Genomic DNA, 26422 nt, shown 5'->3' with positions numbered 1-26422 from the left:
CTTCCCCGGTTAACTGTAAGTGCTGTTATTGTGAAGTGGAAATGTCTAGAAGCAACAACGGCTCAGCCGCGAAGTGGTATGCCACACAAGCTCACATAATCCTCTGTCCTCAGTTGCAACACTCACTACCGAGTTCCAAACTGCCTCTGGAAGCAATGTCAGCACAAGAACTGTTAGTTGGAAACTTCATGAAATGGGTTACCATGGCCGAGCAGCCGGACACAAGCCTAAGATCACCATGGGCAATGCCAAGCATCGGCTGGAGTGGTGTAAAGCTCGCCGCCATTGGACTCTGGATCAGTGGAAACGCGTTCTCTGGAGTGATGAATTACGCTTCACCATCTAGCAGTCCGATGGACGAATCTGTGTTTGGCCGATACCAGGAGAACGCTACCTGCCCCAATGCATAGTGCCAATTGTAAAGTTTGGTGGATGAGGAATAATGGTCTGGGGCTGTTTTTCATGGTTCGGGCTAGGTCCCTTAGTTCCAGTGAAGGGAAACCTTAACACTACAGCATACAATGACGTTCTAGACAATTCTGTGCTTCCAACTTTGTGGCCACATTTTGGGGAAGGACCTTTCCTGTTTCAGCATGACAATGCCCCTGTGCACAAAGCGAGGTCCATACAGAAATGGTGTGTTGAGATCGGTATGGAAGAACTTGACTGGCCTGCACGAGAATTGGAACGCCGACTGCAAGCCGGACCTAATCGGCCAACATAAGTGCCCGACCTCACTAATGCTCTTGTGGCTGAATAGAAGCAAGTCCCCGCAGCAATGTTCCAACATCTAGTGGAAAGCCTTACCAGAAGAGTGGAGGCTGTTATACAGTGCCTTCGGGAAGTATTCAGACCCCTTGACATTTTCTACATTTTGTTACGTTACAGCATTATTCTAAAATGGATCAAATAAAACATTTTCCTCAGCAATCTACACACAATACCCCTTAATGATAAAGCGAAAACAGTTTTTTTTTACATTTTTGCAAATGTATTACAAAGAAAAAACAGAAATACCTTATTTACATAAGTATTCAGACCCTTTGCTATGAGACTCGAAGTTGAGCTCAGGTGCATACTGTTTCCATTGATCATCCTTGAGATGTTTCTACAACTAGATTGGAGTCCACCTGTGGTAAATTCCATTGATTGGACATGATTTGGAAAGGCAAACACCTGTCTATATAAGGTCCCACAGTTGACAGTGCATGTCAGAGCAAAAACCAAGCCATGAGATCAAAGGAATTGAGGTCACAGGATGCTGAGTCACAAATCTGGGAAAGGTTACCAAAAAAATTTTGGTACCCATGGCGTCTATCATTCTTGAATGGAAGAAGTTTGGAACCAGAGCTTGAGAGTATCTGTAGAGAGGAATGGGAGAAACTCCCCAAATACAGGTGTGCCAAGCTTGTTTGCGTCAAAAAGACACAAGGCTGTAATCGCTGCCAAAGGTGCTTCAACAAAGTACTGATTAAAGGGTCTGAATACTTATGTAAATGTCATATTTCATGTATTTATTTATTATACATTTGCTAACATTTCTAAAAACCTGTTTTTGCTTTGTCGTTATGGGGTATTGTGTGTTGATTGATAAGGAAAATGTTTTTAAATCAACTTTAAAATAAGGTTGTAATGTAACAAAATGTGAAAAAAGTCTAGGGGTCTGAAAACTTTTCGAATGCACTGTTACAGCAAAGGGGGGACATATTAATGCCCATTATTTTGGAATGAGATGTCCATACTTTTGGTCATGTAGTTTATGTCCCCCCCACTTCTAAAACCACAGTTGCGCCCCTGGTTTATAAGAAGTAGTAGTACTGAACTCAGGGCAAGCTCTTAGTCATCCAGCAGGGTATTTGGTACAATGGGTTAGAGAGTCTCCCTCTGGGTCTTTCAAACAGTTAATCCTCTTATGTGCCCCCTGTAATGCAAACACGCACGCACGCGCACACACACACACACAGGCATGGACGTGTGCACACACACACACACAGGCACAAATCCAAAGGGTATCCCACAAACACATACACTCACACTTTTACTCGCATGTAATCCTACTACTATTGCCTGCTACTGTGGGTAACATATTCATATGGTGTACTGCTACAGTACAGTTCAGTGCTACATGCCCTTCCCTGATAAGGTGACCAGCTTGGATTTAGCTCGATAGCGTTGAAGCCCTTTGTGTACTGATATGTCTGTGTGTGTAGAGAAGGCCCAGGTATGACTTTAACTGCAGGAGGCTGCAGGGACACTGCAGTAGAGAGGGGGAGGTGTAGCTGGAAGACGGGACTGCTGACTAGGTAGAGTAGTGTGGCTGTGATTGTCCTCTGACTACCCTTGACCCATTTCTGCCTCCTGTCGTCACACCACATGCTCAGCATACTGCATGCAGCAGGATCAGGGTCTAGTAGTGGGAGCTCTGTCTTTGACCGTTACACTCACATGTTCACTGTGTGTGCAATTCAGTGTGTATATTGAGTGTCTGTGTGTGTTTCTGCAGGGGTGCATGCATGTGTGTCCTGGATAGACTTAAAGAAGACTGATGATAACCGCAGAAACCCATGGGAATTGATCTGTCCACTCCAGTGCCTGCTCAATATGTTCTACTCACTTTCCCCCCATCATCCTCTACCTTACCCCAATACCCTCATCCTCACTCCCCTTCTGGTCCCGTTCCCATTTCCCTCTCCCTAGGCCTCCCTCCCCACAGTCCCCAGGCCCCTAAGATTCATCTGTTAACATTACACCCCATACCCTTACCCCACTGCCCCATCTCCTTTCCCCTCCTAGGCCTCTGGTCTGGATGTACTGTAGCCCAGCAGAGAGGCAGCAGATGGGGATTGATGACCAACAGTCCCCCTGACTCCGCCAGGTCTGTTCCTATTGATCCCTGGCTGTTTGGTGGAGGAAGGCCAGAAAGGAGACAAGGGACCAGGAAGGCTGATGGACGTGTGTGTGTGTGTGTGTCTATTTGTCAGAGGAGTCTGATGGGAGGAGCTATAGGAGGATGGGCTCATAGTAATGACTGGAATGGAATCAATGGAACAGTGTTGTATGTATTTGATACCGTCCGCCTATAGTGCCTAACATCAGCCTCCTCTGGTGTGTGTCTCTGTGATTAGTGACTGTGTTGTTGTCTGTGTTGTCATCTCCTCTCCCCTTCACTGTCTATCAGCCAATGATCTCTATCTGCCTGACATCACTACCCAATCATTCAGCTCTGTCCTGTTCTCTCCTCTTCTCTCCCAGTGAGAGATATCTCACTATCAGTTCTCTTAATGTACTGTTACTGACAGCGGTAGGTCCATTCCTTAAGATCTCCACATGCAGATAGCCCCTTATGTCTATGATATAATTAAGCAATAAGGCCCAGGGGGGTGTGGTATATGGCCAATAAACAATGGCTAAGGGCCTGGAATACAGCCCTTAGCCGTAGTATATTGGCCATATACCACAAACCCCTGAGGTGCCTTATTAATATTATAAATTGGTTACCAACGTAATTAGAACAGTAAAAATAAATGCTTTGTCATACCCATGGTATACGGTCTTATATACTACGGCTGTCAGCCAATCAGCATTCAGGCGCAGCCAATCAGCATTCAGGGCTTGAACCACACGGTTTATACATGTGGTTTCTATCTAAGATGTTTTATTCTAAATCAAATGTTATTGGAATGTATAAAATCACTTTTCAATTGTAGTAGACATTATAATGGTGATGTAATGTTTACCTTTGTGTGTGTGTGTGTGTGTGTGTGTGTGTGTGTGTGTGTGTGTGTGTGTGTGTGTGTGTGTGTGAGAAACTAGTGTGGATCAAAAGCCACTGGATTAACAACCATGTTATAGTTGGATGTTGTGTTTGGACAGCATTGACATGTGTAGGTGTCTGTCATCATATCCTTGTTATTTCAAGACCTAGTCACATTGTTGGGTTTATCTGTGATCTCACTTTGGTCTAACACTTAATGTATGTGGGAGTGTTGCTTTAGTCTTAGTGGTTAAGGAAATGTAACTTTCATCACTTTCAGATCTCTGATGCATTATCTGTTGCATTACCTTCAGTAAGACACATGTCAGTGGTTTAGCCCATTGATGGGCTCTAATCAGTGGGGGACCCTGAGGGCCTTCTAGGCCTTAAGATAATTTCTTTTAAAAACAATGTTGCTTTAATTTTAACTTAATCTTTTGAATAATTTTTGTGATCTTCTGATTTCATCTCTTCAGTTTGTGTTGGAAAGAGAATACTTTCCCTGGGTAGAAAAATCTAGCTAGCTCAGCCAGCCATGGGATAGGCCTTCAGAAATTTGGAGTGACAGGTGAATGAACCAATCACATTTGGTTGCAATGGGTGGGACCATTTGGGAAAAAAACATGAAGGCCTAGACATGTCACTACTGATGAGCCAATAGTGAGCAGTAGGCTAGTTTTCCCATGCTTTTGTTGTAGTCTATGTGACAATGGCGGCAACTGTAGCAGGTGTTATTGAGGAGGATGTGGTGGCTAATTTGTTAGCATAGTCATTTTCAAGACTAACTTTCAATGAGAAGTTAAATGTTGTGCAGAGGGGGAGGCCAAATCCAGCACTGCCAGGATTGGTGCAAAGAGGAAAGAACTTTGAAAGGCATTTTCAAGCTAACAATTATAAGTGCTATCCGTAGATGACTGTGTGTGATCAACCAAGAAGCTTTAGTGCTGGGATTTTCTACTCTTCAGCACCGACAAGACGTCAACCTGGGCCAGTACTGGTTTCAAAGACCTAGCCAGTTTTATGAAGTCAGCCCTGCCTAATAAACTTACAAACATGCACATAATTCCTCTTGCTCTCCTTGTTCAGATGCTGTCAGTGCAGTGCCTCCCTGTCCCACTGGTACTATCAGAAGGAGGGCCGGCTCTTCTGCAAGAAGGATTACTGGGCTAAGTTCGGAGAGCTGTGCCATGGATGCAACGACCCCATCACAACCGGCCTGATCATGGTAAGATAGTCTTCCGCCACAAACAGCACAGTACAGTGAGGGAAAAAAGTATTTGATCCCCTGCTGATTTTGTACGTTTGCCCACTGACAAAGAAATGATCAGTCTATAATTTTAATGGTAGGTTTATTTGAACATTGAGAGACAGAATAACAACAAAGAAATCCAGAAAAACGCATGTCAAAAATGTTATAAATTGATTTGCATTTTAATGAGGGAAATAAGTATTTGACACCCTCTCAATCAGAATGATTTCTGTCTCCCAGGTGTCTTTTATACAGGTAACGAGCTGAGATTAGGAGCACACTCTTAAAGGGAGTGCTCCTAATCTCAGCTTGTTACCTGTATAAAAGACACCTGTCCACAGAAGCAATCAATCAGATTCCAAACTTTCCACCATGGCCAAGACCAAAGAGCTCTCCAAGGATGTCAGAGACAAGATTGTAGACCTACACAAGGCTGGAATGGGCTACAAGTCCATCGCCAAGCAGCATGGTGAGAAGGTGACAACAGTTGGTGCGATTATTCGCAAATGGAAGAAACACAATTGAACTGTGAATCTCCCTCGGCCTGGGGCTCCATGCAAGATCTCACCTCGTGGAGTTGCAATGATCATGAGAACGGTGAGGAATCAGCCCAGAACTACACGGGAAGATCTTGTCAATGATCTCAAGGGCAGCTGGGACCATAGTCACCAAGAAAACAATTGGTAACACACTACGCTGTGAAGGACTGAAATCCTGCAGCGCCCGTAAGGTCCCCCTGCTCAAGAAAGCACATATACATTCCCATCTGAAGTTTGCCAATCAACATCTGAATGATTCAGAGGACAACTGGGTGAAAGTGTTGTGGTCAGATGAGACCAAAATGGAGCTCTTTGGCATCAACTCAACTCGCCGTGTTTGGAGGAGGAGGAATGCTGCCTATGACCCCAAGAACACCATCCCCACCGTCAAACATGGAGGTGGAAACATTATGCTTTGGGGGTATTTTTCTGCTAAGGGGACAGGACAACTTCACCGCATCAAAGGGACGATGGACGGGGGCATGTACCGTCAAATCTTGGGTGAGAACCTCCTTCCCTCAGCCAGGGCATTGAAAATGGGTCGTGGATGGGTATTCCAGCATGACAATGACCCAAAACACACGGCCAAGGCAACAAAGGAGTGGCTCAAGAAGAAGCACATTAAGGTCCTGGAGTGGCCTAGCCAGTCTCCAGACCTTAATCCCTTAGAAAATCTGTGGAGGGAGCTGAAGGTTTGAGTTGCCAAACGTCAGCCTCGAAACCTTAATGACTTGGAGAAGATCTGCAAAGAGGAGTGGGACAAAATCCCTCCTGAGATGTGTGCAAACCTGGTGGCCAACTACAAGAAATGTCTGACCTATGTGATTGCCAACAAGGGTTTTGCCACCAAGTACTAAGTCATGTTTTGCAGAGGGGTCAAATACTTATTTCCCTCATTAAAATGCAAATCAATTTATAGAATTTTTGACATGCGTTTTTCTGGATTTTTTTATGTTATTCTGTCTCTCACTGTTCAAATAAACCTACCATTAAAATTATAGACTGATAAATTCTTTGTCAGTGGGCAAACGTACAAAATCAGCAGGGGATCAAATACTTTTTTCCCTCACTGTAACTAGATCCTGCTGACTACACTACTAGGTATCCCTCTCCTCTCTGTCTTCACCAGTCAATCTCTCTAATCAGCCACAGACTTGATACGACACTACTGTTGTGGTCTGTCGGATATGGTTTCCCCAACAACATCCACACAAACACTGGCCTCCACTTTACAGTACCTGTAATTATACCGTATGCTTTACACATCCCTGTTAGCTTTCCAGGGAGAGTCATTAACTGTTGTTTAAGTAAAGAGAACAGTCAGAGGAGAGTTGGTGAAAGGACGTGGGTCAGTGGAGGGTGGACATACTCTATGATTTTCCCATCTCTGATAAGGGGTGTTGGGTTGGTCTGAAATTGATTTAATAACTTTTCTAGTCACTAGAGCAGGGGTCAGCAACCAGACAGATAATATTAAAGCTTCCGCCAAGAGTACTTGGAAATATGTCAAAGTCTACATTGTGAAAAAGACACGCCTGTCTGCTTTGCATAAAGAGCAGATAAAAACGTGAGTGTAGCCTGTGAGAAATAATGTTAATTGTGAGGTAACCATTTACATTTTCCCCAGTAGCATGTCACACTTTGAAATGTGGTATATTACCATCATGCCATTTGAAGTGGGATTTCACCTGGTTTTTCTCTTTAGTATATAGAAATGGGTGAAATATTGCAGTGACTTAATCTTTGTTTTTGAGCTATGTTGTGTTCAGTATGCCATAAGGGTTGCCCACGCAGACGGATAGAAATGGAAATAGGTATTTTGTATTGCAAATCAGCCATAGGCAGGCGGCATAGGCGACACATGAGTGTCAAGTTTGGGGAAGCTAATTTTCACCATAAAAATGCACTTTTATAATAAAGCATTTCATGCATCATCACTTTTGCAGACTTATGTAAGATTTCCTAATGTGATGAGTAGATTGGATAGTCATAATTTAGGCTAATAATATAACTCAATCACTGTTTGCAAAAAAGACCGTTCAATGCATGGCTGAGCACGTAGAGTAGGCCTAAACTATAGGCTTCAGTGCCTTCAGAAAGTATTCATTGCCCTTGACTTATTCCACAGTTGGTGTTGTTACATGTGTAACATCAACACGCACAGTACAAGACTAGAGACTCGGTTTGTTTCACTTTAACAACAAACTACCTAGTTAGATAATAAAAGTTTACAATAGTTTTCCTATTCATATCTGGATCCTGGGACGCAGTTCGCGTTAACGCTGGGACCACTGATATAGGTCCCAGGATCCGTGCTCAAACAAGGTGGTACTACATTGCTGAAGCAGCTAGCCTAGCTGCTAGCTATCAAGCTAGGCAACCTGGTCTACTATTGCCGAATACCAAGCACGCTAAGCGGTTAGCCCTTGTGGCTAGGGCCGCACTTCTATTTGTCTCGGTTTTAGGACTACTGATTTCCAGAGTTTTCTACTGTCCGGCGTCTCTCATTTCACGTAGTGAATAGAGGACTCGTCCTACTATTAGTACTGTCATGCCTCTGAAAAAAGACAAGGATCACATCTCTGCTGGGTAGGTACGCAAACTCTTGAAGAAGTAGAACGTTTTCTATAAGGAAATTATACTTCAGCAGGAAAATAACTTTAAAAGCTTCGTACAAATGATCATGGAGTCTACCAACAAACGGCTGGACGACCTTACTAAAGATATACAAGACATTACAACAAGCCTTCAGTTCACACAGAAGGATGTGGATGTATTGAAGACCACACAGGATACACTTTCCAGAAACTGTTCCTCTATGCGGAATGAAATCCCCACAGTCAGGGAGGGCCTCCAGAACATGTCTGGGAAGGCTGATTACCTGGATGGACAATTCAGGAGAAATCATCTTGTAACAGATGGTATCCAGGAGAGCCAAAGTGAGACATGGGCTGAATCAGAGGACAAAGTTCGAAAGCTGTTTTCTGAGGAGCTACAATTCGATCAACATGTTGAACTTGAACGTGCTCACCTGTCTGGGAAGCCAAGGCCAACTGTAGTGAAATTCCTCAGGTTCAAGGATAAGCTTGCAGTCCTTGAAAAAGCCAAATGCCTTAAATGGTCCTTCATCTTCATCATCTCAGAGGCAGTCTGTCAAAGAAGAAAGGAACTAATACCAGCTATGAAGGTTGCAAGAGAAGGAGGTGACATAGCATATCTCTCTCTCAGATTCCAACTGCTGATTCATGTTTGGACATATAAATACTGTAAATCTACCAAAGAAAGGTCTGTTAATTGCTCACTTGACTATATGCAGTTTAAGGAACAACATTCATGAAATATGCTGTCTAGCGCATCAAACAATATTCATCTATTGGCAATATCAGAGACTCACTTGGACCCTTCTTTTGAGGATGCTGAGATCTCTATACATGGATACAATTTGTTCAGGAGGGACAGAAATAGATGTGTGGGTGGAGTTGCAGTTTAGATCCAGAGTCCTATTCCAGAAAAACAATGTAAGGACTTAATGTTAAATGGATTAGAGGCGCTATGGGTACAGGTGCATTGATCACATTTGAAACCTATACTAGTTGGTTGCTGCTATTAGCCACAGTCCAATGAGAAATAAACTTCTATTTCTGTAACCTGACCCAAGTTGTGACGTTACCGACCAGAACGTTCACTAATAAGTCCGGTATCACATCATCAACTTGTATCGATCTTATTTTTACTAACTTGGCTGAACATTGTTCTAAAGCTGTATCAGTGGCACTAGGTTGCAGTGATCATAACTTGGTTGCACTCACTAGGAAAACTAAAATACCAAAGGCCTAAGGTAATCTACCTTCCAATGGCACATTGTTTTAGCTAATCCAAGTTTATAATTTTAAAAGGCTAATTGTTCATTAGAAAACACTTTTGCAATTGTATTGGCACGGCTGAAAACTTTTGTGCTGATTTAAAGAAGCAATAAAACTGACCTTTAGACTAGTTAAGTATCTGGAGCATGAGCATTTGTGGATTCGATTACAGACTCAAAATGGCCAGAAACAAAGACCTTTCTTCTGAAACTCGTCAGTCTATTCTTGTTCTGAGAAATTAAAGCTATTCCATGCGAGAAATTGCCAAGAAACTGAAGATCTCGTACAGCGTTGTGTACTACTCCCTTCACATAACAGCACAAACTGGCTCTAACCAGAATAGAAAGAGGAGTGTTAGGCCCCGGTGCACAACTGAGCAAGAGGACAAGTACATTAAAGTGTCTAGTTTGAGAAACAGACACCTCACAAGTACTCAACTGGCAGCTTCATTAAATAGTACCCGCAAAACACCAGTTTCAACGTCAACAGTGAAGAGGCGACTCCGGGATGCTGGCCTTCAAGGCAGAGTTCCTCTGTCCAGTGTCTGTATTCTTTTGCCCATCTTAATCTTTTATTTTTATTGGCCTGTCTGAGATATGGCTTTTTCTTTGCAACTCTGCCTAGAAGGCAGGATTCCTCCAGTTTAGACCAAGCAGCCTTCATGTTCGCAGCATTGTCTGTCACCAGTGCCAATACCTTCTGTGGTCCAAGGTCATTGATGACTCATTTGCAATGTAGAGACCGGTGTGTCTGTTGTCCCATGTCTGTGCTCTTGTAGAATACTGGTTGAGAGGTGGAGATGATGTAGTTAATTATTCCTTGCCCACGAACATTTGACCACCCATCAGAGATGATTGCGTTAACCCAATCATCGAATATAATAGGAAGACTATTGTAAACTGCTTTCTCTATGATTTGCTTGACCTTCACTTGAACTCTGTTGAACTCTGCATCCAGCAAATGAGTAGATAAAGCATGTCTGGTTGGAGGAGTGTATGCTGGGCGAAGAACTTTCAGAAATCTCTTCCAATACACATTGCCTGCGAGCATCAGAGGTAAACCAGTTGCATACACATCTCGAGCAAGACATTTATCAGCATTTCTGACTACGTTCCTCCATTGACAAAAAAAAACTTCTGGAGGACAATGAGCTGTTGCTATCGATAAGGTGTCTGATTCATCATTTTCACCTTGAATAGAGGTAGAGGGGCTTTTGTCAGAGGTTGCTTGTTGTGAGTGCAGAGGTAACTTGACCAGATGATTCTGCATCTTTGTTGCATTCTTCACATATGATTTGGCACAGTATTTGCAAATGTACACAGCTTTTCCGTGAAATGTCTCCACGCATCAGATAGTGCCCGTGGCATTTTCCTGTAAAGATTAGGGGAAAAAAGTTTTTAAAAAACCATACAATTCCATGTACAGATAAATAGTTAAGCAGTTAGATTAAACAACTCCTTTGTAAGATAAATGTTTTAAAATGAAACATGTATGGAAACAGGTGAATTAACACACCTCAGTTTGCAGGTTCAAGCAAGCTAAAACCCACATGGTAGCAAAAACTAACTAGCAGAAATTGTTAACAAGTTAGAAATGATTTAAACACACTTTGCTGTAGGTTACTATTTACTAGTTTAACAACAAATCATGTATGTCATATAAAACATATTCACCCCACCCAGTATTGTAATCAAAACTTACCAGAAAGCATGTAGTCCTTGGCTCAGACAGTGTAGTAGTGTGGGCTCAATAGCTTCTCATTAGTGTGCAAATCTAGAGCATCAGCTGTACATGTGATGGAAGAGTGCACTGCACATGTGATGGAAGAATGCACTGTGCGTGCAGAGGGTTGCAATTCCATTGAATTGGGGATAGTTTAACCAAAATATGCCACAAGACCTAGAATTGCCTTATGTGTATCCCACAAAAAAGGTTCACTGTTATAAGCTAACTTTTTTGATGAATTTAAGCAAAATTCCCAAAATTCCCGGGCTTAACTTCCCATGGAAAATGTCCGGAAAATGTCTGGAAATTTAGCAGAACGTTTACGACCCTTTGCAACCCTACTGAGCAGTGAACTAAGAATGGTGCCTGAGTGGGTTGATATGAACAAATTGGCATTGAACATTTCTAAAATGAAATGTATTGTGTTTGGTTCAAGATATATGCTTGCTGATGATCCCCAATTGAATTTGAATTTGTCAATGAATAGAATGCATTTAGACCAATTAAAAAATAAAAAATAAACGAAACTACAGAACACATAGATAATATTGTTTATTAAGATGGGTAAGGGAAATGCTGTTACAAGAAAATGTTCAGAGTATGTAACATCTAGCACTCTGAATCAGTTGATTCAATCCCTGGTCCTATCACATCTATCACACTCTGCAGCAAAGAAAGATATAAAAAAGCTCCAAATTGCTCAAAACAGGGCTGCCAGATTAGCTCTTCATTGCTCTATCTGTATGAATATTATCCAAATGCATCAGAATCTTTCATGGCTTCACGTTAAAAACAAATTACTATCCAGTTTTCTGATTTTCTTTAGGACTGTTATATAAAAAATAAAAAGTATTTTTCGGGCCAATTAGTACATACTAGCAACACGCATAACCACCAAACCAGACATGCAAATTCAGGGCAGCAAAGACAACCCAAGCCAAGGACAAATCGCCTTAAATCTTCAGTTTTATATAGAGCCATAGCTGAATGGAGCTCCTTACCAATCCATATTTCTCAGGTAAAAAGTAAATCCACCTTCAAGAAAAAAATAAAAGAACATCTAATGCGATAGACCATATAACTGGACAGGAAATAGAAAGTATAAACTGAATGTTAAATGTGTTTCCTGTCAGGTCATTTAATTGTCTGTATTGTCTATTTATTGAATGATTGTGATGTCTTGATTTGTGGTTGTTTGTAATATCTCGATAATTGGTGTTGGACCCCAGGAAGATTAGCTAGCGTTAAGGCGTTAGCTAATGGGGATCCTAATAATATAATTTTTTTTAAAATGACAGCCTGAATTCAAAATGGATTAAATTGATTTTATTTCTCACCAATATACACACAAAAATGACAAATTGAAAACATTATTTTGGAAATTTTAGCACCTTTTATTGAAAATTAAATACAAAAATATCATTTAAATAAGTATTCACACCTCTGAGTCAATACTATGTAGAAGCACCTTTGGCAGCGATTACAGCTGTGAGTCTTTCTGGGTAAGTTTCTAAGAGCTTTCCACACCTGTATTGTGCAATTTTTGTCCATTATTATTTTCAAAATCTTTCAAGCTCTTTCAAAATTGGTTGTTGATCATTGCTGGACAACCATTTTCAGGTCTTGCCATAGATTTAGAGTACATTTAAGTCAAAACTCAGTTGGTAGAGCATGGTGTGAGAGCATGGTGTGTGCAACGCCAGGGTTGTGGGTTCGATTCCCACGGGGGGCCAGTACAAAAAATGCATGAAATGTATTTATTCACTACTGTAAGTCGCTCTGGATAAGAGCGTCTGCTAAATGACTAAAATGTAATGTAAATGTAAAACGGGAACTCGACCACTCAGGAACATTCACTATCTTTTTGGTAAGTAACTCCAGTGTAGATTTAGCCTCGTGTTTTAGGTTATTGTTCTTCTGAAAGGTGAATTCATCTTGCAGTGTCTGGTGGAAAGCAGACTGAACCAGGTTTTCCTCTAGGATTTTGCCTTTTGAACCATTGTTCAATTTACTGTCATTCGCAAAGATCTTAGTGATGAACAACCTACCCGAGTTCAAATTGTATTTGTTTTCTTTGGGATTGATCAAAGGTGTAATCTGCTGTTGCTAAATCAATCTTTAGATTTGAATGAATGATAAAAACAAAAGCATTAAAAGGAGAAAGTATATCTTACATCTAGAAACCATGAAATATTATCTGATCATATGGATATAATCCAAAGAAAATTATTTTATGATCTACTGAGACACTAATTCACTACACTTTTCTAAGCTGACTTCCTCTTTCATATAATGTCTGTCTGATTTCATCTTTGATAGCAGGGTTTTGGTGGGAGAGTACATCTTGTGCTTGTTGTTAAACTGTAAGAGTGAGATGTTTGGGCCCTGGGTTAAAATAAGGGTGATATTGAGAAATATTTTAAAGATGACAACATTTGAGCCTGGTTGATTTCACATTGAGCCTGCTAAGTTTCTCCGTTACATGATGCCACCACCTCTCGTTACATGATCTCTGGGTCTGAAAAAAAACTCTCAACAGAAATAGATTAGTCTAGTCTTCTTTCTCTTTCCCTTTCTCAGTCCTTTATTGTTGTATTTGTTCAATCTCCCATAAGCCTTTTCACTGGCAACCTTGACCTGACTTCTGGACAGACCAATCCCACCACACTGCACTATCATGTAGGGTTTCTATTGGCCAATCCCAACTCACTAAGATTAAGATCACTTTATTATTCAATTGCATACAAGGTCCTACCAAAATTTGACCTCCGCTTTCAACCCAACCCTTCCGAAAGACACATATACACATACATACAGTACCATTCAAAAGTTTGGACACACTCCAGGGTTTTTCTTTATTTGTACTATTTTGTACATTGTGGCTTGGTCTTTTACCAAATAGGGCTATCTTCTGTATAACCCCCTACGTTGTCAAAACACAACTGATTGGCTGAAATGCATTAAGAAGGAAAGAAATTCCACAAATTAACACCTGTTAATTGAAATTCATTCCAGGTGACTACCTCATGAAGCTGGTTGAGAGAATGCCAAGAGTGTGCAAAGCTGTCATCAAGGCAAAGGGTGGCTACTTTGAAGAATATCAAATATCAAATATATTTTGATTTGTTTAACACTTTTTTGGTTACTACATGATTCCATATGTGTTATTTCATTAGTTTTATTTGTCACGTACACATGGTTGGCAGATGTTAATGCGAGTGTATCGAAATGCTTGTGCTTTTGGTTCCGACACTGCAGTAAGATCTAACAATTCCCCAATAACTACCTAATACACACAAATCTAATGGGGTGAATGAGAATATGTACATATAAATATATGGATGAGTTGGATACGTCCGTGTATCTATGCGTCCGTGCAAGTATGTGTGTCATTACACTCAGCCCTGTGCAGCGCAAACTCATTAATGAACCACCCACCCAGCGGAGGCCAGCAGTGAATCAGAGATGGCAGCTAGCGCTCACCCTGCCCTGCTACCCATTACCCAGTCCTCTACAGGGCCAGATGTATCAGTCACATTCCCATTACAGTGCAAAGACACCAGCTATTGATTGACGTCTGACCGCGGTTCAGTTCAACCAAGACGGTCAGGCAATCACGTTATCACAAAGATGTCAGACCAATGGTGTTATAGACGGACGGACTGACCAACTGAACTGAATGGCAGACAAGGTCAATTTCCTCGGCTTATTTTCATCCCCTGCACTCTGGACGTGTGGCGTGATGCAGTCCAATCCCACACTGCCCACCCTTGGCATCTGGCCAGCCAAACAGGGCAGACTGCATTTTTCTTCAGCCCACAAAATGCATCCTCTGAAAGAGGGTAGTGTTTTGGTTGTTGGAGCTGGGACATAGAAAGCACTCTAAAACAGTGTGATGCAATGTGGGTATGACTCACAGTCTGCCTGCTGATTGAAATGTTAAATTGATTAGGTCGTTTGGTTAGGAGAAGAGAACGGCATGAATAGAGACATTTCTCACCATGTCACTGTGCCTCTGCCTTCGATGAGTCTAGAGCCTCAGAATGGATCATTGAGAAATTATCAGTTTCTCAAACAGCTTAGTTTAATTCCTTCCGCTCTGGTTTAGTGTTGCAGTGTCCGGTGGGAGTAGGTAGGCTATGCCACTGCAGGAATTCTAACGGGGTCTTCATGACCCCAAGGCAAGCATGACAACCACAACTCCAAGATAATTAACTCCCTTTGGTGGTTAATAATACATTTGAAGGCCAGGATCGTTTCAGTATTGTCATCAGTGGATGGATATTGGGAAATAGACATATTTTCAAGATACTTTACAGTACATGAAATGTCCCTCCATTTCATGGACAATCCCAGTTTAGCAACATCTTAAAACAACTCCCACTGGTGTGAGACAGCACATTGTTTAGGTGGGAGTAGTGTTGTTTTCTAAGTGTCTCATAATCATCTCTATGGTCTGATTAGCCTTGACTATCTGTTGGGAAAGACACTCACTTTCAGACATTAAGACTGTAAGATGTTTAGTTTGTGACCATGGTGATTGAGCAATAGTCAGTGAACAAAAGTGTCAGATTCTGTAGTTTGGGTGGGAGTTGTTTTGTTTGTGTCTGATCAGATATGCCTGGGGTTTGTTGGAAAGTAGGCTAGAGTTACTGTAAGGGTTTCAGCATGTCAACATAGAGGTTGAGCAACAGTGGTAGCAGGAATGTGTGTGAAATACAGAAAGGGGGCTTAGCAGGAAGGAAGTGTAAGGTTATAGTGAGATGGAATTGACTTACCATGACCTGCCTGCCTTGTCTTGTTTGCCTGCCTACAATGACTGTCAACATTTTCCATCCCACACCATAGGATGGAGAGATCTTTGCATATTCACACGTATCCGCGTCAACAATATGAACTTCAACCTGGTCTGACACTTTGATGAGCGTCTTCAATGAGAACGCCATCATTTATGACATTTTAGTACCTTTTCAGATTCAAAATTCTTTGCTTTTTATTGGGGTTTTCCAATGATATTATATGTCGTGGCACATTCACATTCCTCCCCATTAGAAACCTGTTTCAAACAACTTCATTTAAAAATGGAAACCACCTGCATGGATTTTTCTTTCCCCTACTAGTGAAATTTCCCAAACATGGTGTGTTATGTGACTGGTCTCAGTGGGTTGTCTTTGTTAGCTTCAAACAGCTACATTTTAGTCCTCCACGAAGCTACATTTTGAAGGAGAGCATCAATAACATTGTCCAGCGCTTGTCTCCTCCACCACTGACGTCTGCCTGTCTTCCCTCCTGAAGACACAGGTTCTCTGTAGTGTTTAATTTTTTTACTCCTTTTTTAAAAACTTTTTGTCACTACTTAGGCTGTTGTAGTGCAGAGAGGAAGGAACTGGTTCTATGAAAAAACATTACTACCAGTGGTTTTCAGACTGCTCTATCCATTTGGTATTTTTATTTAAACTGTCTGGTTCGAGTTAGTATGGATACTTCTTTGAATCAAATCAAATCAAAGTTTATTTGTCACGTGCGCCGAATACAACAGGTGTAGACCTTACAGTGAAATGCTTACTAACCAATAGTGTGAAAAAAAGAAGGGAAAAAAAGGTGTGTGTGTGTCGGTAAGTAAAGAAATAAAACAACAGTAAAAAGACATTTGAAAATAAGAGTAGCAAGGCTACATACAGGCACCGGTTAGTCGGGGTAATTGAGGTAGTATGTACATGTAGATATGGTTAAAGTGACTATGCATATATGATGAACAGAGAGTAGCAGTAGCGTAAAGAGGGGGGGTGGTGGGACACAATGCAGATATCCCGGTTAGCCAATGTGCGGGAGCACTGGTTGGTCGGGCCAATTGAGGTAGTATGTACATGAATGTATAGTTAAAGTGACTATGCATATAAGATAAACAGAGAGTAGCAGCAGCGTAAAAGAGTGGTTGGGGGGGGCACACAATGCAAATAGTCTAGGTAACCATTTGGTTACCTGTTCAGGAGTCTTATGGCTTGGGGGTAAAAACTGTTGAGAAGCCTTTTTGTCCTAGACTTGGCACTCCGGTACCGCTTGCCATGCAGTAGTAGAGAGAACAGTCTATGACTGGGGTCTTTGACAATTTTCAGGGCCTTCCTCTGAGACCGCCTGGTGTAGAGGTCATGGATGGCAGGCAGCTTTGCCCCAGTGATGTACTGGGCCGTACGCACTACCCTCTGAAGTGCCTTGCGGTCGGAGGCCGAGCAATTGCCGTACCAGGCAGTGATGCAACCGGTCAGGATGCTCTCGATGTTGCAGCTGTAGAACCTTTTGAGGATCTCAGGACCCATACCAAATCTGAGGGGGAATAGGCTTTGTCGTGCCCTCTTCACGACTGTCTTGGTGTGTTTGGACCATTTTAATTTGTTGTTGATGTGGACACCAATGAGTCAATCATTTGGGTAGTAACCTTTTTACTCCATGGTAAGAATTAGCCTCTCTACCAGCCCTTTCAGATATAGACAATAAAGCTTCATAACAGTCAGCCAGTCTTGCCGCCTGGTTAGTTTTAGCCTAGCTGCCTTATTAGATTTGGCTGTCTGGTTGTGACCGCCTGGTTACATGTAGGTGATGTGACTGTTCTTCAATGGACCAGTTATCTGTCCTGCTGTGCTTCTCTGAAGCACTCAGGCTGCATTAGACTGAGTCTGAAATGGAGCCCTATTCTCTATGTAGTGCATTACTTTTGACCAGGGCCCATATGTGCCATTTCAGACACATCCTCAATCGGTTGTGTGTGTTTTTGATGTGAGGTCCATCAGACACTGCAGATGCCCCGGCCTTTCTCTATTAACATCTGCCGAGTCAGATGGCCCCAGGCAGCAGCTGGTATAGGAGAGAGGAAGGGGGGCGAGCGATGGACTGAGGTGAGAGAAAGAGGGAAAGTCCGACACAGAGAGAAAAGGTGAGTAAGAGAAGGAGAGAGATAGAGATAATGGAGTGAGTGAGCAAACAAATGGGACAGCAGGGACAGTCATCCAGCCTGAAACCAAGATCGCTGTCTGTCTGTGACTCAGTGGCACCTGGACAGGATCACTGATGCTACAGTTCCCTAAATAACATGTAAACACACCACAGCCATGCCCTGGCCTGGTCTGGCACTCCACAATGGTCACTGTGTTCAGCAAGTAATCACGTTATCATGTTATGGTGTGATGTGGTGATGCGTTGTGTTCCTCTGCTTCATGTTTTATTAAAGAGTAGAGAATATTAACCATTACTGTGTTCTTAAAGGCACAATCTGGGATATTTACAATGGCCATTTCAATTAATGATATACATGTAACTGCCAATGGAGTTATTTTATGTTGGCAATTACCTGTAGGTTACCCATTTAATTCTTGAAGAACAAAAAATGTATAACAGCCTCATGAGCTTAATACAACTGTCTCACCCTATCATAACCCCAAATATAAGGTTTTATTACCTCATTATGGTGTTGAGGTTTGGTCATCTTCCTCTTAGGTGTTTGATGTTCCAGGTGGTTTGTACAGTAGATTGCGTTTAGGTTTTAAAAGGTATGTTTGTACTCTAATCTTCCAATATGTGCTTTTACAGATGTAGGATCTTAATTTGATCACCCAGGAAATGTTAAACGTGTAGTTTATTTGAGGTTTAAAAAGGCTTCGGAATTTTGTAATATCCACTGAAATTTCAGACTCGATTTTCCGTTATGAAAAATGTATCAACCCCTATGAAAATGTCCATGAATTATAATCCACATAATAATTCACATTTCCTGTTGCTGCAGGATTATTTTCCCGCTGTAGCAAACTGGCTCAAATTAAGATCCTACATTTGTAGAATCAGTCTGTCATCCTTCCCATTAGTACAGTAAGCCCATTAATGCAAGCAATGTTAGATGACATGGTGGTGTTGCGTGAGGGCTTTGGCTGGCCCCCTTTTTTTTATTTTACATTTCCGACAGAGTATTAAATATGATCGCCTGTTATCTGTGACTGAGCTAGAGGAGGTTTGGAATAGGGGGGACTAGGGAAAGGGGATGGGGGAAGAAAGAGGGAGAAATATAGGAGGGGGGTATTTTCTGAAGACATCAGAGAGGAGACACAGCCAGCAGGCGCATGGGTGGGCTGGACCAGGCAGGAAACGATGAGGTCATAGAAACATAGAGAGAGAGTGGCTGCTGCTTGTTAGAGTGAGCGAGAGAGAGAGAGAGGCAACGAGGGAGGGAGGGGAATGAGCAGCCTGTGACATCGTTTCAGAGATGAGCTCAGTGGCAAAGGCGTGGACAGCTCCTCTCTTTCTCTCTCTCGCTCTCTTCCTCATCCTTTTCTCTCTCTCTCATTTGGCCTCTGCCTCTGTGTTGTTGTGACAGCAGTGTGGGCTCACCAGAATGAACTAGTCTTTCCGGGAGTAGAGTGGACTGTAAAGGATAGCAGCAGCAGGGAGGCTGTCATGGTGTCAGATTTATTTTTCTGGGGATTTTGCTGTCTCAAGCTGTGGAAAAGGGACAGAAAGGTAAGATGGCTTTCCCTATGTAGACTGTGATGGAGTGAAAGGGCTTGGCTAGCTTCAGCCGGTTGATTGGCAGGGTGGCAGTCGGGCTGTCTCAAGTGGCTTGTGTTGAGTAAGCAGGCCTGATTCTGCTGTGTTTGTGTTTTAGGTCTCCATCTCTCTCTCTATTGCATGTTTTAAGTAGAAATAGGACATCAATATTGATATTGTATCGTTCCCTAAAATGATCTTGTTAAGAGATACAGTATGTTCCTGTTGAAATGGTTGCAATGATCTCTAACAAACTGGGTCCATGACATATACATTTTTTATTTCATAATTTTAGTTTTTTTGTTTCATGAAATAGACATGTGTCGGGGCGTTCACATGGTCTATATTTAGAGTAGGTCCTGCCTTAGATAAAGCATACTTTGAGCCCCAGCTACAGTAGGCTAGGCTTGTTAAAGATTGATTGTAGTGCTGAGATGCCTGCAGCCTGCACTGTACATATGCACAGTATAAACTCACAGGCACATGTACACGCAACCACACACACACACACACACACACACACACACACACACACACACACACACACACACCGTATAGACAGTACAGTGGTTTCTCTGTGCCTCTACCGGATGTCCACCTATCCATCAGATGGAACTCAAAGCTTCATTGACTGACCATGAGGTATCCTGCTGATTTCATTAACAGCAGTTCTAAAGCAGTTGTGGCTCATCATGATGCTGTTGATGCTACATGATGGCCTTAACATGTTGTTGATGCTACAGGATGGTGTTAACATGCTGTTGATGCTACAGGATGACCTTAACATGCTGTTGATGCTACAGGATGACCTTAACATGCTGTTGATGCTACAGGATGGCCTTAACATGTTGTTGATGCTACAGGATGGCCTTAACATGCTACAGGATGGCCTTAACATGTTGTTGATGCTACAGGATGGCCTTAACATACTACAGGATGGCCTTAACATGCTGTCGATGCTACAGGATGACTTTAACATGCTGTAGATGCTACAGGATGGCCTTAACATGCTGTTGATGCTACAGGATGACCTTAACATGCTACAGGATGGCCTTAACATGCTGTCAATGCTACAGGATGGCCTTAACATGTTGTTGATGCTACAGGATGGCGTTAGCATGCTGTAGATGCTACAGGATGACCTTAACATGTTGTAGATGCTACAGGATGGCCTTAACAAGCTGTTGATGCTACAGGATGACCTTAACATGCTGTAGATGCTACAGGATGGCCTTAACATGCTGTAGATGCTACAGGATGGCCTTAACATGCTGTTGATGCTACAGGGTGACTTTAACATGCTGTTGATGCTACAGGATTACTTTAACATGCTGTTGATGCTACAGGATGACGTTAACATGCTGTTGATGCTACAGGATGGCCTTAACATGCTACAGGATGGCCTTAACATGCTGTTGATGCTACAGGATGGCCTTAACATGTTGTTGATGCTACAGGATGGCCTTAACATGTTGTTGATGCTACAGGATGGCCTTAACATGCTGTTGATGCTACAGGATGACCTTAACATGTTGTTGATGCTACAGGATGGCCTTAACATGCTACAGGATGGCGTTAGCATGCTGTAGATGCTACAGGATGACCTTAACATGCTGTTGATGCTACAGGATGACTTTAACATGCTACAGGATGGCCTTAACATGCTGTTGTCTACAGGATGGCCTTAACATGCTACAGGATGGCGTTAGCATGCTGTAGATGCTACAGGATGACCTTAACATGCTGTTGATGCTACAGGATGGCCTTAACATGCTACAGGATGGCCTTAACATGCTACAGGATGGCCTTAACATGCTACAGGATGGCCTTAACATGCTACAGGATGGCCTTAACATGCTACAGGATGGCCTTAACATGTTGTTGATGCTACAGGATGGCCTTAACAAGCTGTTGATGCTACAGGATAGCCTTAATATGTTGTTGATGCTACAGGATGACCTTAACATGCTGTTGATGCTACAGGATGACTTTAACATGCTGTTGATGCTACAGGATGGCCTTAACATGTTGTCGATGCTACAGGATGGCCTTAACATGCTGTTGATGCTACAGGATGGCCTTAACATGCTACAGGATGGCCTTAACATGCTACAGGATGGCCTTAACATGCTACAGGATGGCCTTAACATGTTGTTGATGCTACAGGATGGCCTTAACAAGCTGTTGATGCTACAGGATAGCCTTAATATGTTGTTGATGCTACAGGATGACCTTAACATGCTGTTGATGCTACAGGATGACCTTAACATGTTGTTGATGCTACAGGATGGTGTTAACATGCTACAGGATGACCTTAACATGCGTTGATGCTACAGGATGACCTTAACATGCTGTTGATGCTACAGGATGGCCTTAACATGTTGTTGATGCTACAGGATGGCCTTAACATGCTGTTGATGCTACAGGATGACCTTAACATGCTGTTGATGCTACAGGATGGCCTTAACATGCTACAGGATGACCTTAACATGCTGTTGATGCTACAGGATGACCTTAACATGCTGTCGATGCTACAGGATGACCTTAACATGCTGTCGATGCTACAGGATGACCTTAACATGCTGTTGATGCTACAGGATGGCCTTAACATGCTGTTGATGCTACAGGATGGCCTTACTTAACATGCTGTTGATGCTACAGGATGGCCTTAACATGCTACAGGATGGCCTTAACATGCTACAGGATGGCATTAGCATGCTGTAGATGCTACAGGATGACCTTAACATGCTGTTGATGGTACAGGATGGCCTTAACATGCTACAGGATGGCCTTAACATGCTACAGGATGGCCTTAACATGCTACAGGATGGCCTTAACATGCTACAGGATGGCATTAGCATGCTGTAGATGCTACAGGATGACCTTAACATGCTGTTGATGGTACAGGATGGCCTTAACATGCTACAGGATGGCCTTAACATGCTACAGGATGGCCTTAACATGCTACAGGATGGCCTTAACATGTTGTTGATGCTACAGGATGGCCTTAACAAGCTGTTGATGATAGCCTTAATATGTTGTTGATGCTACAGGATGACCTTAACATGCTGTTGATGCTACAGGATGGCCTTAACATGCTGTTGATGCTACAGGATGACCTTAACATGTTGTTGATGCTACAGGATGGTGTTAACATGCTACAGGATGACCTTAACATGCTGTTGATGCTACAGGATGGCCTTAACATGTTGTTGATGCTACAGGATGGCCTTAACATGCTGTTGATGCTACAGGATGGCCTTAACATGCTACAGGATGACCTTAACATGCTGTTGATGCTACAGGATGACCTTAACATGCTGTCGATGCTACAGGATGACCTTAACATGCTGTCGATGCTACAGGATGGCCTTAACATGCTGTTGATGCTACAGGATGACTTTAACATGCTGTTGATGCTACCGGATGACTTTAACATGCTGTTGATGCTACCGGATGACTTTAACATGCTGTTGATGCTACAGGATGACTTTAACATGCTGTAGATGCTACAGGATGACCTTAACATGCTGTTGATGCTACAGGATGACTTTAACATGCTGTTGATGCTACAGGATGGCCTTAACATGCTGTTGATGCTAAGTGGTAAACAGGGGTTTTCCAGTGAACAGGCATGAACCAAGCCCTGTTTGGGGTTGCTGGGTGCTGTTTCTGCCACTTGGTCTGGTCTAATCATATTTGCTTTGTTTATTCTTTCTAAATGAGTCGCAGTCAGAAACAAAATGAAAGCCTGTGTTGCCAAATGAGATCTAAGTAGGAAGGAAGGCAGTGAACAGGAGGGAAGCCAACTGGTGATTGGAGCTGCTGAACTCTTAGGGGGAAAAAAAGGTGCCATCTAGAACCTTGAAGTCCCCATAGGTGAACCATTTGAACAACGCTTTTTGGTTCCAGGTAGAACCCTTTCTACACATGGTTCTACATGAAACCAGAAAGGGTTCTACCTGGAACCAAAAAGGGTTCTCCTATGAGGACAGCCAAAGAACACTTTTGGAACCCTTTTTTCTGAGAGTGTGTGGATAGGATGGAGGTGATGTCCTTTTTCTACTCAAGATCCAGGCCATGCTCCACTTCTCTTCTCTCCACAGTTTAGGTTTGGTATGGAAATTGAAAAGCCAAATTTCATTGCTTGATGAATTGATTTAAATGCAGGTTTCTATATTATAGACGTTCTATCCATTTGTTATATGGAGATTTGACTGATCCTGATCCTCCAGCACCTCAACATGCATGGCCCGAATGGCTTTGGAATTTGGAATCCCCCATAAAGCATTTTTGGAATTTTACCTAGAATTCACTCTCGTTGGGGTATCAGGAGTATCTGTTAACTGCTGAATGTGCTGCTGATGTAACCAATTCCTGATGTCAACATCAGCTTGTGTAGCATGAAAAGTACTTGTTTTCTGTCATAGTTCTTGTGTGAATTCTTGCTGGTGGTTTATTGGTTTTATGTGTACTTACTTGTCAGCCTCAGAAGGCCTCAAAAACAGAAAAGGTTGAGAAGCCCTGAACCTCAATAGGTCACTGGAATAGCTAATCATCGCCAGGTCTCCCATAATGTGGTTAGTTACACCAACCGGATCCCCTCTGTGCCAGCTCTGCATCACATCATGGTGTGTTAGGATTAGGTCATTGTTATAGATTTATCCTGCCTGGGATGGGTTAGTGAAGTCATGGCAGTGTGGGCTAATATCAGTTTAAATGAGAATGTGTGCGTGCGTGTGACTGTGTGCGTGCGTGGTGTAGTGTTTACATCAGGTTAACTGACGTAAGCGGTCATACCTTATGTTGCTAGTGTTTTATAGTCTCCATGACTCTCCACACATCCATATCACTATATCGGCAAGACCCTCCACAGGCCCACAATGCATCAGTATAACTGGAAGTCCATACAGGAAACATAAGTGAACAACTGGCTAAAGTTCCAATAGTTTTGCAAGCAGAAAATGTCCTAAACTCAATATGGAGACTCCCTAACTTCCCTAGCCCCCTCCCTCCCCCCTCATCTGTTGTTTACACCGGAGAACCTGAGAGTGTCATTGTGACACCAGAGGGTCATAAATACCTCTGATTGGTCCAACATGGGCCATACACATTCCACAGGCTGTCTGAAAACAGACACACACACACACACACACACACACACACACCACACACACACACCACTAAATGGATTAGCCTCCCAACTTATCATCATAATGTTTGGGTCGTCAAACACTTAAAGTTGAAACTTTGACACATTTAAGTACTGAAATGACAGCTTCTGAATGGCTGTCTCATCATAATATCACCAGGGGTATTTCCTCATTCTTGTGTAACAGAACTCAGTTTATTACACTAGTTCGAACTCATTTGCATTATCACTTGTGCTTTGGGAAAGGCCTCAAATAAACACTATTTATTTGCAATGATTTGGTTTACAGTTTAGGAAGAGGAGAAGAGATGAGTTATTGGACAAAGCCAATTAAAGATTTGCCTGGTTGTATATATGAGTAGTTCCAGGCAACTTCCTGCTTTCTATTTCCAGATGAATTGCATTTCTCACTACTTTATCTTCATCACAAGTCCCCAGCTGGTGCAGTCATTGTTCATTATAGGATCATGCTTAATATGTGACCGCCTCCCTCCAGCTCACCATGGTAACACACTGTTTCCAGATGCTTCTCCATGGCGACCTCACTCTTCCCAAAGGAAACGTGCTGATGGTTTGGATTGTTGTGGACAGTGGTCCTGTGTGCGCCACATGACCAAGCCACACGGCTCTCTTACATACAGAGAGAGAGAGAGAGAGAGTGCGGGAGGTAGCAAGAGACCAGCTGTGGGTAGTTACAGTATGTTCTGTAAGTTATCCCCACTCATTGTAAATTGAAGATTTTTAACACATTTTTTGGCAGGTTTCTCATGCTACATAGTTTCATTCTGAGTTATTGTGAATGAAGTCAATTATCAGTGAGACAAAGGTAATATAACTTTCCACCTATGAGAGATGTACAGGGTTATTGTTAGCTTCTCTATCTTTTCTTTCTTTCTCTCCCTTTTCCTCTCTCTCGCTCTCTCGCTCGCTCTGCTCTGTCCCTCAGGCTTTTGATGTCGGAGTCTTTTCTTTGTGCGTGTGCAGCAGCAGCTGTCAGTTGTCAGATGTGGTTGGAGAGAAGTGTGTGTGTGGGGTGGAGTGTGTAGGAAAGGAGGGGGCGGGGCGGGGGTCGACAAATGGCAGCAGCCACAGTGTCAGAGTGTGACAGGCATCACACTGTCTCTTCCTCTCCATCCAGCTGTCCTTCTTCTCCTCCCCACGGGGGGCTCACACCTGAGACTGGCCACTGCCTGCCACACACACACAAACCCACCCACGCACATTATGTACACACACACGCACACAGCAAAATCTACTGACAGTGTTAAATTTAACGCTGGCCCAATGTCTATACGGGTCCACACTTTTCAGTGTTAAATTAACACACTGCTTAGTGTAGTCCCGTGTGGCTCAGTTGGTAGAGCATGGTGTTTGCATGGTGTTTGCAACGCCAGGGTTGTGGGTTGTGGGTTCAATTCCCACGGGGGACCAGTATGGAGAAGAAAAAAAAAGAATGTATGAAATGTATGCATTCACTACTGTAAGTTGCTCTGGATAAGAGCGTCTGCTAAATGACTAAAATGTAAATGTAGTGTAAAGCCTTATTTGCATATTACCCAGAATGCCGTTCAAGTGAATTGTAGAGTTAACACCCATGACTGTATTTGT

At 42.6% G+C, this 26422-nt stretch overlaps 1 protein-coding gene across 4 annotated transcripts in view; it reads left to right on the top strand.

Moving 5' to 3' along the window:
• LOC106612833 (LIM domain kinase 1) overlaps window positions 1-26422 on the top strand; it is an 80651-nt gene that overhangs the window by 34617 nt on the left and 19612 nt on the right. For 3 of the 4 annotated variants that reach the window (XM_014214385.2, XM_014214386.2, XM_045724595.1), the window contains one exon: window positions 4841-4979. In XM_014214385.2, the coding sequence (XP_014069860.1) occupies window positions 4841-4979 (139 nt within the window). Of the gene's footprint in view, window positions 1-4840; window positions 4980-19371; window positions 19636-26422 lie in introns of those variants that run through there. The other variant, XM_014214388.2, reaches the window with a different exon arrangement.

This window comes from Salmo salar, chromosome ssa09, assembly GCF_905237065.1.
Source record: "Salmo salar chromosome ssa09, Ssal_v3.1, whole genome shotgun sequence".
NCBI lineage: Eukaryota > Metazoa > Chordata > Actinopteri > Salmoniformes > Salmonidae > Salmo > Salmo salar.
The sequence above is the reverse complement of the archived record's forward strand: the minus strand, read 5'-3'. Positions and strand labels throughout refer to the sequence as shown.